The sequence below is a fragment of the Akebia trifoliata genome, chromosome 1, assembly GCF_017979445.1.
Source record: "Akebia trifoliata isolate Shusen 1 chromosome 1, ASM1797944v1, whole genome shotgun sequence".
NCBI classification, from domain to species: domain Eukaryota; kingdom Viridiplantae; phylum Streptophyta; class Magnoliopsida; order Ranunculales; family Lardizabalaceae; genus Akebia; species Akebia trifoliata.
Genome location: NC_141375.1, coordinates 22,730,149 through 22,743,622, shown reverse-complemented (window position 1 = coordinate 22,743,622; position 13,474 = coordinate 22,730,149). Strand labels below are relative to the sequence as shown.

Genomic DNA, 13,474 nt, shown 5'->3' with positions numbered 1-13,474 from the left:
AAATTGCCCGCATCAAGGGACTCGTGTGCAACACATCATGCACACTGAATTTTATAATATTGTCGATATGATCCCAGCTGGATAGAAAATCGTCAAAGAACACCCCTCTAAATTTTTTCAAAACTTTGCTCCAAAATAAAAGTAAGCCCATAATGGACATGATAATCTCCTGGATCAATTATTTATGCCCTTCAAAGAGTTTAAAGGGGTGTTTTTTGATGACTTCCTTGTCTGGTGGGAGAACGTTGCAATCTTTTGGAGCCTTCATTCTGTGTTTTGTGTTGACTTTGTTTCTTTTTCTCTTTCTTTGTAGGTCATCTTGATCTACTGTTTGATTTGCTGTATTTTACCTTTATCTATTAAAAAAAGAAAAAAGAAAAAAAGAAAATTCAAGTGGTTGGCAGCCCTTAAAGAAGGAAGAAATAGAACTAGGAAAGCACACAGATCTGCTCGATAGGGAAAATAAGTGAGACCAACTTTTATGAGCAAGTAAGCAATGAAGGAAATGGTCAATGTATTCTCCATTTTCCTTGCATAGGGAGTAGAAATTTGACTCACGTAATTTTTTCTTAAAAGAAAAAAGTTTGTCTTCACACTTTTAAAACTATTACTAGATGTTTGTACATGTGTGGACACTGGATCATATGATATGATAAACCCCTCGACGATCCATCTTATTTCTTTTTCCAAACCCTTATTCTCCATTTTAAATCCCCTATTGTCTTTTCCTTCATGACCATGTACCTCTACAAATATCATTTCTAGCGCTATACCTAACCCTTTCTATAATTTCAATGTCCATTGTATAAAAGCTTGTAGTCTCCCTACCTATTTCCCTTGCTTTGCTTCTTCCACCATATTTTATCTATTGTAGACATGCTCGAGTCCTAAAGTCCAACTGGCCAAGCAAATCCTATTTCCTGGGTTAGCTTCTTCATCTACTCAAGCTTCATTTACTCTTGTTTAGCTTGGGGTAAGAAACCATGTTTACTATTTCTCCGCAATAAGCTTGTTAGATTCTAGGGAGGACGTCATAGCCAAATTGTCGGCCACTTGCCACCACAGCCGGTTCACAAAGTAAGGCATCGTTTCTAAAGAATTCCTTAGTAGCTTGAATCATAATCAACAAGCTTGGATCCATATTAAGGGTTTGATAATATTTATGCTGTCTATCTACTTGATGCATCCCTTGTTCATCTGGGCTTTGACTGAGAATGCTAGCCTAATGCTCACACATGCTAAGTTATATGCATATACACACAAAAAATGAAGCAAGAAAAGAAAAATGATCAACTGTCCTTGCTTTTGAAATACCTTATAACTGCCTCAAATTTTCATCTATGCCCAAATTCAATCCAGTTCCACCTGTTCCGCTGCAAATAATATTTGGACTTAATGAAGCTTGTTTTATTGCAGGAAAATGAACAGCATAACACAAATATGAGAAAGAGAATCAGTACCGCTGAGCTGCTTCAGCTTAGGGAATTGCATGGTAAAGTACTGAGTTTCAACAAGTGGAAGTGTAACTTTCAGCATGAATGCCAAAAAATAAAAGCATCCCAACCTATGGTATGTTTTTTTTTTATATTATAAATTATTTAATTTGTTCCTTTAACTTATTCTTTTCATCAGTCATGATATTTTTTTTTTCTCTGCCTGATTCTTCCTCCAAAATTCATTTTGATCACCATGTAATAACTTTTACAGTTGGTCATACCAGATTTCGACTTGTGCACTGTTTCAACTAAGTTACGCGAGTTATCAAAACCCTTTTATAGCTTTTGGGAAACATATGATATGGATTAACTATCATTTCTCGGCATCTGTGTAATGGCATTCAATGAATTTCAGAGATCACTATTTGGAGTTATAAAATTCAGGTTTGTCACGCCCTGAAATCCGACACCGTGTCGACTCAGCAACATCACTGTGGATGCTCGACCCTGGCCCAAATTTCGAACTTGAGCATAAACCTTGAGATATGCCTGGGAGAGATCCACCAACACCCATAACCTATCGGTTTAGATACCATGCCTCGGGATTCCTGAGATTCCCAAGGTATAAATTGAGAGTTGTTGTTATTGTGAACCAAAGACCTTCTTTATACCTAGAAAAAATCCATTTACTTAACAGATGGTACTATTGAGAAAATTAATTAATCTATGAGGTAAAAAGTCATGTCACAAAAATCTTAGCTGAAGAATAAGTGATACTATTATTATATATGGATGATCAATATCGTACTATATCATAATGATAACAAAAAGAAGTCATAGTCAAACTATAATGGAGAAAAGAAATGCAGTACATCTTGAAGGACAATTTAAATATATTCAAAAACATCCAAACATCTAATAAAAGACCTATAGTCAGGGGATAGAGATTTGAGCAATGACAGATAGGTGGGTCCTTAAGGCATGACGGTCTAGCTCGTAGTACAGCTCCAACTCCCATTTCTTTGCTTTATTTTCTTCCATGCTATTGCTTGTTTATCAATTGAATCTATTGATTTTGTGTGTTCCATTTAACACAATCTCTCAATTCCTTTCGAATCTATTGATTCACACCCTTCCTCTACGTTACTGGGGACATGACTTTCTCTAGTGTGCAAATTTTTAATAACGTATAAAGTTACTTCTGATGAACAAAATTTTGGATCGTTCTTCTGGAACCATTTTGCGTTCAATTTGGCGATCCAATAGTCGAATCTCATCGACTCAAGGACATCTATGGAATGATGCTGGTCAATCTCACTGCCGATGCTCTGATCGAGGATCAATCTGTTGAGTAGTTTATACGCATCCCGAGGCATTGCTTGAGATCCGATTTATGAGATCTAATATTTTATCTTTCTTAAGTTCTTGATATCTATCCATTGGTCATGCCCAATCAAATCTTAACTTTTATTTATTTTTGCATGTATCTTGATGTTCCCCAAAATTCGTTTCAACTCCAATTTGGGTGATTTTATAATTAGTTTACATAATTTTTCGAGGGCGACTCATTGATAATGCTTGATCACCCAATTCATTATTCAATCAACTTTTAAATTTTGTGCAACTCTGACATTTATCTCGAGGAATTTTCAAAAGGCAAAGCTAAGACTATGATCATTCCTTTGTGTCTAATAATTATATAGCCATTAAATTAACATGTAACAACTAAATTATATTCTTTTTTCCATCGCCTTGATTCATGGGTTTTGGCAAGTGATTCAAGAAATTTTTTGATAGCTAAAATTGAGACTCCAAAGGTGAACTATCCTATCTAGATAAGTGTAGTTTGGGGTTATCGCAGGTTTCCAGTGAAGAGCTGTTATATGGCACATCTTACGCATTCTGAATTGTATAATGTGAAACATAATAATAAGTTTTAAGAATGAACTGGTATGAGAACTATCCAGAGAACCACGAAAACAGTAATAGACAACAAAAAAGGAAAAAAATACAAATAGAAAGGATTACTATAAATAGAAACTACTTCTCTTTAATCTTATGCAATTCTAAAGCATAACATAATACAACTCTAGAGTTAATGTGGCCTTTATACCACTTTCAACTATTAAAAATACTTAAAACTAAGACCTTACTTTAAGTGGATTATGCATAAGACCTTTACTTCTCATAACCAAGAATGCTCAAAATATCCCTATAAGTGCTGGAATTTAAGTTGAATAAAATAGTTAGCCTCCAAAAATTGTTACATGGTGCTTGTGAGGATTTGAGAGGGTACCATCCTCTTTGGGTTGGAAGAAATTTGACTCCGTTGAGTTGGAGAGGTCATAATCCTTCCAGGCATCTTCATAATTGTGTTTCAACTCATGCTTTTGAATCCAGGTGTTCCTCTGATTGGAGCTTGTCTTTTATTTACCAAAAAATAGTGATGCCCTCCTTATCATGTATTTTTCTGCTTGACTGTATGTCATAGTGTATTTATCTTGTCCTCTTTTCAATAAAACTTTTACTTATAAAAAAATGTACTCTGTCTCATCGTTCTTCTTTACTAGAAATTCTAGCACTGTAGGTGATGATCTTGTAGTGTGAGAATATTTCTTTCACAACTGAACAAATCAAATACATTGAATATGGGTTATATGTCCCATTCGTGAAGAAGCTGAATGTGATGAGCACTGTCATTCACCTTTGGCAAAATTAAGAACAACCCATGTTTTTCTCTCTTTCATTTCCATATGTGCATGTAAAAATTTCCCGTCTCGCAAATAAATCATAATCAAATCTTCTTTATCGTTGCTTTCACATGTGCGGGAATTTCATGCATATACTCTGTAAAAGTAACTTTGAGGTTGTGGTTCAAGTCTAGCTTACTCATTAAAAAAATAAAAATAAAAATTTTGCATATGCTCTGCAGAGGCTGTTGTATGACAACTATCTTTGGTCTGAGTTATCAATGATGCTAAATCAACAACTTGTTTCTTACTGCAGTTATATACTATTTCAAATAAAGATCTTCCAGTAGTCCGGTTCATTGAACGGTTATAGTGAATTCTGGTAGTAAGATCATGTCCCTCATTTTTATTTAGTCCCCAACAATGCTTTTTAGTAGATTACCCAAACTTCGACGAATTACCCAAACTCTCGTTTGTAATTTGAGAGACTAGTTGTTTCTCTTTTCGTTGTTATTTTTGCTTGTTTATTTTTTCTCTTTTGATGAGTTTGTATTCATGGGACATCTTGTCCTTTTTCTAATAGAATTTTAACTTATCAAAAAAAAAAAAACTTTTGATCTGATTGTCTGCAGATTATAGATGCTTGAAAATTGTAATGAAGTCCTTAATCTCTTCCTTAACTAACGTCCTCGAAAAATGATTTATCAATTTTGATAAGTTTGGGCCATACAGTTGAACCACCTTGTTGAAATGTAAAATAGCCATGTGTTGTATCCATAGGTTGTCGACATGCAATAAAATGAACCATCTTCAAAAAGCGGTCCATTACCACAAATGTCAAATCATACCTGGATGCAGTCTTTAGTGGCTTAAGAATGAAATCAAAGTTAACATCTTCCCAAGGCTTGACTCGAAGTGGTAATGGAACATACCAACTAGTATTCCGTGATTTCCCTCTGGAAGTTTGGCATACACATCTATCAATTGCCTTGAAGATTTCTTTTCTCATTCTTGATCAACTGCCTTGAAGATTTCTTTTCTCATTCTGGATCAATAGTGTTGGTTCTTAGTTAATGAAAAGTTTTGACGTGCCCAAGAGTCATATTCCGTTACTGTGAAGCTCTACAATAACTTTTTCATAAAGTAATCCATTGGGGATACAAAGCTTGTTTCCTTGGAATAAGAAGTGATTATGCAAAAAATATCATCCTGACAAATCTCTAAACCATGTGTACGACTACCATGTACCGCTAAAATTAACATCACCTACATATTGATCCTTTATAAGTTTGAAACCCACTACTTGGCTTGCCATTGTGGTGAGGATAAATTTTTGGCATTTTAAAGCATTGCTTCATGATTTTGAGTGCTTGCCTTATGATGTAACACAAAAGTATACTTCTGGAACAATGCCATCTACTTGGCATGACAAAAATTTAGTTTCTTATGAAATGTAAGGTATTTTTAGGTCTCATGATTTAAAAATAAAATATATTCTCATAGTAAGATCATGCCCCGATGTTGACCAGCCTGAACAACAATCTAAAACTCTGTCATATGTGGAGTATTGCTTTCGTACATCGCAAAAGCTTTTAATGCGGATCGCAACTAATGATGAGAATTATTATAATTTTATTTCGCCATTGGCGAAATCTTCCTAGTCGAGGAGAATTGATAGGGACATCAAATATTGAAGAGTAGATTTTAATTTTTATATAGATGGTATTTCTGTTTTTATTTTATTTAAGTTGTTTTAAGTTTATTTACAACCATTGGATCTCCTTATTTTAGTTGGATGTTTGAGATTAGATTTAGGGTTTATAAAACATTATAAATACTTGCTTATTGCTGTAATTTTCTTCAATAATGAATTAAATTGAGATTGAAGCTTTGATATTCCCATTAATCCCATTAATGGTGTGGTGTGAGGCCATTTTGGAGTGAGGCCAATATAACATTATTTTCTTGTAATCTTTATTTTTCTTGATTTTCTTTTAGTTCCTTATTCTTGATTTTCTTGATTCTTGAAGCCCTTTTCTTGGTTCTTGAAATCCTATTCTTGATTCTTGATTCTCGATTCTCGATTCTTGAATTCTTTATCCCTTCTCTTAGCCTTTAACAATTCTTTAATCCTTTTCATCTATCTTATTGAAATTGTTGTAATTGGGGGAAAAATATATATATTTTACTTTTGGGTTTATTTATACTAACCCAAATCATAAATCAATGTCAAATATACCCTATACCCAAATACCCTGAACCTTCCCTTAATCCAAATACCGTCAACCTTATAATTTCAAAATGTTTTAATTGGAATTGTTTTGCAATTGTCGCTCAAATCCTTAATCCTTACCCAAAATCTTAAACCAAATTCCATTTTCTAATCTCCCCTCATCGTCCTGCATCAAATTTGGTATCAGAGCTAAACCTGGAATAGATAAATATGGTATTGGAAATCAAAATCAGATTTATTTTACCTTCTGGGAAGTCATTCAGGGTATTGTGCAGTGATGAATATGAGGTAAACTTGATTTCGACAAGTTTTTTTAAAAAGATTTTGCAGAACGTTTAAAATAAGACTTATTGTGGTTATCGTGGCTACGACTATGTTGTTCGGTTCCCTCAAGGAAATTTTATCCATGGTTTTGAGTGCAAGGTGATTCCTTTAATGGATTGTCATATAGTGTTGTGTTGAGATTGGATCTCACATATACAAGTTACATTTGATGTGGATCGAAATATTTTACGTGTTACTTCAGGCAAACAATATTTAAGGTATGTCCATGGAAATCAACTTCTGTGGTACCATCAATCCAAGAGCAGATTGAAGAAAAGACAAATCAAACATCACCTTTAGAAGATGGTGTGCTTACAACTCTGGAATCAACTCAAGAACAAAATCATGAAGTGGAAAATACGTCAAAAGAGCCTAAGGAAGATCTTTTGGAGACATTTACAGTTTTTGTTCATGATGCAGTTATTTCATCACTATCTCAAATAGGTACAATGAAGATTTTGCCAAATATAAGATTGCAATTTGAAGTTAATAGTTCAACACAAGATCAAGACATGCGGACGAATCGTCACCAAAAGGGATGAACCACAAATTGTCATGATCATTCTCAAGCATTTTAAATCTTCCCAACCAGAGGAGAATAATGTGGAACGCAACTGATGATGAGAATTACTATAATTTTATTTCGCTAATGGAGAAATCCTCCCAGTCAAGGAGAATTGATGGGGACATCAAATATTGAAGAGTAGATTTTAATTTTTATTTACTTTCTATTTTAAGGCTTTAATTTTAAGTTTTTTGAACTTATTTTGATGTTTTATTAACCTATAATGTTAATAAGGGTATTAGGGGGAAATTTGGTAACTTTATATTGATTTTTTTAATGAGCATAGGCTGAAAATTCAAAGGAAATAAAGTTACGGGATTGGGACATAGATGGTATTTTTTCTTTTGTTTTATTTAAGTTGTTTTAAGTTTATTTGCAACCATTCAAGGGAAATAAAGTTACGGGATTGGGACATAGATGGTATTTCTGCTTTTGTTTTATTTAAGTTATTTTAAGTTTATTTACAACCATTGGATCTCCTTATTTTAGTTAGATGTTTGAGATTAGATTTAGGGTTTAGAGAACATTATAAATACTTGTTTCTTGTAGTAATTTTCTTCAATGATGAATAAAATTGAGATTGAAGCTTTGATATTCCCATTAATGGTGTGGTGTGAGGCCATTTTGGAGTGAGTCTAATATAGCATTATTTTCTTCTAATCTTTATTTTTCTTGATTTTTTTTTTTAGTTTCTTGTTCTTGATTCTTGAAGTTTTAATATTCCCATAATGGTGTGGTGTGAGGCCATTTTGGAGTGAGTCTAATATAGCATTATTTTCTTCTAATCTTTATTTTTCTTGATTTTTTTTTTTTTAGTTTCTTGTTATTGATTTTCTTGATTCTTGAATCCTTTGTCACCTTTAATAATTCTTTAACCCTTTTCATCTATCCTAATGAAATTGTCGTAATTGTGAAAAAAATATATTTTGTTCTAGAGTAAACCTGTCCTAACCCAAATCATAAACCCAATCTCAAATCTACCCTATACCCAAATCCCTAAACCTTCTCCTAATCCAAATACTCTCAACCTTGTAATTTCAAAATGTTTTAATTGGAAACGTTTTGTAATTGTCGCTCAAATCATTAATCTTTACTCAAAATCCTAAACCAAATTCCATTTTTGTATCTCCCCTCATCGTCTTGCATCAGCTTTTTGTTGAAATAGGCCACTATAAGGCACTCCTAACTCAAGACTCCTCCCATATTGATGTGGCACTCTACATCGAATAGCTTAACCATACTTAGGAGCGCTAAAATGGGTGCTTCTGTCATTTTTCATTTCCAAAACTGAAAACTTTATTCGGCCTATGGAATTTGCTTATATTGGCATGTTGTTTTAAAACCATGGAAGCTCCTCACTTCATTTTGATTGTGATGTTGACATATACTTTTCAGCCCGTAATGCTAATAAGACTTGATGTAAGTGGGAAAGATGATTGTTGAGAGTATTAGTAAAGACCAAAATATCATCAAACCAACAACTACTAAATTTTCGATAAATGGCCTTGGTACTTGGTTCATGATCTGCATAGATGTGCTAGGATCTTGGGGAAGTGAACATTGTCAACAATCATAAACCCCACCCCTCGTTTAAAAAATCATCTTTTATTAGTTCTTATTCTGATTTGTATCTGGTGATATCCACTGTGCAAATGGATTTGGAGAAAATAATGGTACCATGCAAGATATCAAGTAAATATCCGAGACATGGAATGGGAAAATGATAGTTTAAAATCCTTTTTTGTTGCAATGTTTCGGTCAGCAGAAATTTAATTGGTCTCAACGAAACATTTTGTGACGATCAATGTTTTGTTCATGTCGCAGCCTAATTTGAAAAGTATTGTAAAATTCCAAAACAACAAAACTTTGAACCATGCTTAATAGTAATTTGGTTGATGACCTTGCTGGCAACACACACACCATTATCCATCCTTCTTTGACGTTAGTAATGCAAGAACACACAGGCATACTCTCTCTCTCTCTCTCTCTCTCTCTCTCACCAAGTCCCTTTGTAGTAGCTTGCTGACTTGCCTTTATAATTCTTTTTTCTTTTTTCAGACTCATATGATAGGATGTTAGGTTTGGTGGTATTGATCTGAGCACTAAATTGATATGATGTTGGATATCTCGCATAGGAGTATGGCCTTCTAGGAGCTCATATGGTGCAAAATTCTGAATTCTAGTAAATTCTGTACGTGCTCAGGTACTATGATACCTAGGTTTCTTACTTTTGCTACAAATGCAAACATAATCCTAGTTGAGGCACTCTCCATGTCAAATTCACTCAAACTCTTTAAATTAATCCATTTTCTTCGATGATATTATGATAGTCGTATCTTGACATGAAGTCAAAATAGTTTTGATCATTTCTTTAAAAAGTCTTGGTGTTGGCTTTACCTCAGTATAGGGTGTCCTGATCATGCTGCTATTGGTGACCAAGCAAAATATATCATTGATACTACATTACATCACACCTTGTCTTTATATTTGGGGTTCAATGCAAAAAGAAACCATACACCTGGTACTTACTGCTACTTCTATGCGTTTTTTGAACCATTGTATATGGTACGGTCGGGGTGGTTCTTTTTTTTCCTTCTACCTCAACTTGGTACCTATCTCCTTTGCCACGATATTCTCATTAATACTTTTTTCTATACTCACATTACACAATTTTCTTCGCAAAGTGCAACACGCTTGAAATACATTAAATTGTTGCTAGCGATCTACATCAACTTCAGGTTAGGTGTGCATCACCTTATGCTAGATCATTGTTTCGTTGCCTTCCACCTGGTCACCATCTTCCCTCTTTTCATTTTTTTCATAGAAGGGATTTCATCTTCATCAATTGTGGTTCTTCTTCACCTTCAGTCATGTGATTCCATCACATATATTTTCATTATTGTGAACACATATGAGCTTTGTGTCCTGGCTATTAGCATCTAAAACAAGCGTTACCCTGATTTTCCCTTCAGGGACCTGTTTTTGGCAGTTTGAACGGCCAGTTATCTTGCTCATCCATCATTTGTTGTTGACCATGACCTTTCTCTCATTGTGGTTTGTTTGGATGATCCAACTCCTATGGGATTACTACAATATTTTTTCCTCATTATGATTGGGTACGAGTTACTTGATCTTCTCCTGCGAAATCCCCTCTCCTTTTAGGGCTAATTCATATATACTCAACATGCTAGATGTATTGGGTGTTGATTTTTTATTTCTTCCATATATTCTTATTAAGCATGTCCAAATATTGCATTAAGCATGTAGCATCAAACTTCTACTCTGGCTGACAATTTATAGAACTCCTTTGTGTATGTTACCATGTCCAAATCATGTTGTTTTTAGATTGTGGCATCGTTGCAAAATTTCTACATCATAATTCGGGATAGTAAATATTTTTTTCATCTTCACCCGAGTATGTATCGTACTTTTCTTTTTTGGACTCAATGATTGGAGATCAAACCACATAAAAAACCAATAAAACGAGAAGCAACCAATATTACTTTATGTGAATTGTATGTTTCACAAAGATCAATAATTATACCCATTTTCTCAAACCAATTTAATAAAGAACCTGGATCCATTTTCTCGTTAAACTAGAGAGTTTTTGATATCTTCAAAGGTTCTTGATGGTCTTCATGGTTATGTGCAACAAACCGATCTTTGCAGTTATGCCCGTAATTGCTCCCATTACGTTTTTCACCATTGAAACCACGTCTTCCATGGTTTCCATGACCATGTATTCATCGACCACCATGAATATCACGTCCCCGCGGGGTTTAGGAAATTTTCTCGTGTACCATTCTTAAGGAACTTTCGATCATTGATTTGGTGACAGTGTCGTACTAAATATGGAACAAACCGATCTTTGATGGTCTTCACGGGTATGTGCAACAAATCGATCTTTGTGCTTATGTTCGTAATTGCTCCCATAACATTCTTCACCATTGAAACCATGTTTTCCATGGTTTCCATGACCATGTATGCATCCTTGACCATCTAGATATCACGTCCCCGCAGGGTTTAGGAAATTTCCTCGTTCACTACACTTAAGTCATTTTCTATTGTTGATCCGGTGACAATGTGGTACTAGATGTGGACAATAAACTAGTGGATGCCACACTTGTTTGGCCTAAAGAAGCCGTAGAGGATGATGGTTGGAACCGAGAATGAGCCTATCATATGCCTATCCGAAAAGAATGATAGATAGATTCCTCCGTAATCTCGTCAGGAGTAGAAGTATGTGTTTGATATGCATTCTAAACTGATGATGAAACCTAATGAGCAGTGAATCTTTCATGTAAATCCCAAAAATAGTTTATTATATGGCTATCGAGGCCACAATCAGTGCATTTACGGGCTGCACCTCGGCCTCCCCCTGAATCTCCATTACCATCTCTACCACCACGACCTCCTCGACTACCATAACCATGGTTTTCACAATTTTTGATAACCACTAAAGCTGATCGATCACCACCACCACCACCACCATAGTTGCATTTGATAATGTGGTTCTCTTAAGTCGAGTGAAAACATCATTAAGAGATGGGAGGTCTTGGCCACCCAAGATTTAAGTGCTAACAATCTCATAATTTTGTCTGAGTGAGGTTAGCAACCTACTCACATTGATATTCTTTCTCTGCCTCAACATCTTCTGAGTAACACTAGTGATGGTCTGATATTGATTTAATTCCTCATACATGCATCATGGAGGCAAGAAATTTACTCAAATGCCTTGTCATCTTGCTGCTGAGAAAATATTCTTCTATCTATTCATAAATCTGGGTGATATTCTTAGATCCTAAGTACATATTCTTTACCTGCTTCCATATCTCTTTAGTTGTGCCCAAGAATATAATAGTAACACTGATCTGTGGCTCTTACTATTCCACAACCATGTCACAATTTGAGCATCTTCTTGTCCCATGCATCAATCATAGTAGGATCATGAGAACTAGGCATATCCCTAATCGGGTGTCTGTGTTTCCTCTTTGCTTTCCAAAATTCCTCTACTACTTTAGAACTTTGAATGTAATTTCTTCTATGTAGTCTAATGGAAATCATCTTAACCCATAGAAGGTCTTGGGAGCTTTCATGATCGTTTTTTTTTTTGCTCCATAAATCAATTACGAGAACACAATTGAATTTTGCATGTCAAAATTGTCTCGGCTAGAATAGGTCAAAGAGGATTGTAGGTTTCAAAATATCACACCTTCCACTACATGGAAAATACCACGAAACTTACTCTCAATAATACCAGACCTCTGAAAATCCTTCTGGGACTTAAATCACATGAGGGAACACACTTGCCCACGACTAAAAAATGATTCTCTACATAGGGGATTTAAACACCAACATATTCACAAACTTCAATTCATCAAGAAAATCTAACTTTCCAATATTGAAGAGGAAATGTGGAATCAAATGGTGAAAAAGAAGAGAAAAAAAATAAAGCCCTTATTACATGATGTGCTCTGATACCATGTAGAACAAGAGTTTAAGGAGAGAAGAGGATGGAGAAAACTTGGGAGAAGTCAAAGTTAGTCCAACCCTGGGCAACAATCCCATATATATTAATAACGCTAGTCTACTGATATTTGTTGAAACGTGCTCTATGGACATTATTCATGCTTCTTCTCCGTTGAGATAGAAACACCTTACCTTTTTTGGTGTCCAAACTCTGAATATATATTGCAAGTTTGTTGTTTATTCGTCATATTTTGACGAGAAGCTATGCATCAAGAATGTATATGATGATCTTTCTATAATAGGATGAGATCCAAATGACTAGAAAACAAACTAGCTTGGATTCTATTGTTGTTTATTGGTCATATTTTGAAGTGAAGCAGTGCATCAAGAATGTATATGACAATCTTTCTATAGTAGAATGAGGTCCAAATGACTAGAAAACAGACTAGCTTGGATTCTTTTAAATGTTTTCCTTCTGAGTTATAAATACAAATTTAAGAGCAAGAGTAGGATCTTTTATTTTATTTTATTTTTGTTCCCATTTTTGAAAATAATATGGTGTATAATGTGAAGGGATTCTATTATGTGGATACATTTTTTCTCCAAACAGTGTGAACCACTCAGTACAATTTCAATAGGAATGCATTGTTCCATATAGAATTTCTTGCACTATTATATTAAGTTCTCATGGAAGACTGTCTACTCTTGACCAATTCTTTTGTTACCTTTCTATGATATGAGTAGATTGTTGATAGGT

At 34.5% G+C, this 13,474-nt stretch overlaps 1 protein-coding gene across 5 annotated transcripts in view; it reads left to right on the top strand.

Moving 5' to 3' along the window:
• Positions 1-13,474, top strand: part of LOC147410986 (Transducin/WD40 repeat-like superfamily protein) — a 90,526-nt gene that overhangs the window by 9,224 nt on the left and 67,828 nt on the right. For all 5 annotated transcript variants that reach the window (XR_015178646.1, XM_086443097.1, XM_086443087.1 and 2 more), the window contains one exon: positions 1,417-1,569. Coding sequence is in view for 4 of the 5 variants with exons in the window: in XM_086443097.1 (XP_086299223.1) it covers positions 1,417-1,569 (153 nt within the window). In the remaining variant the exon portion in view is untranslated. The remainder of the gene's footprint in view (positions 1-1,416; positions 1,570-13,474) is intronic.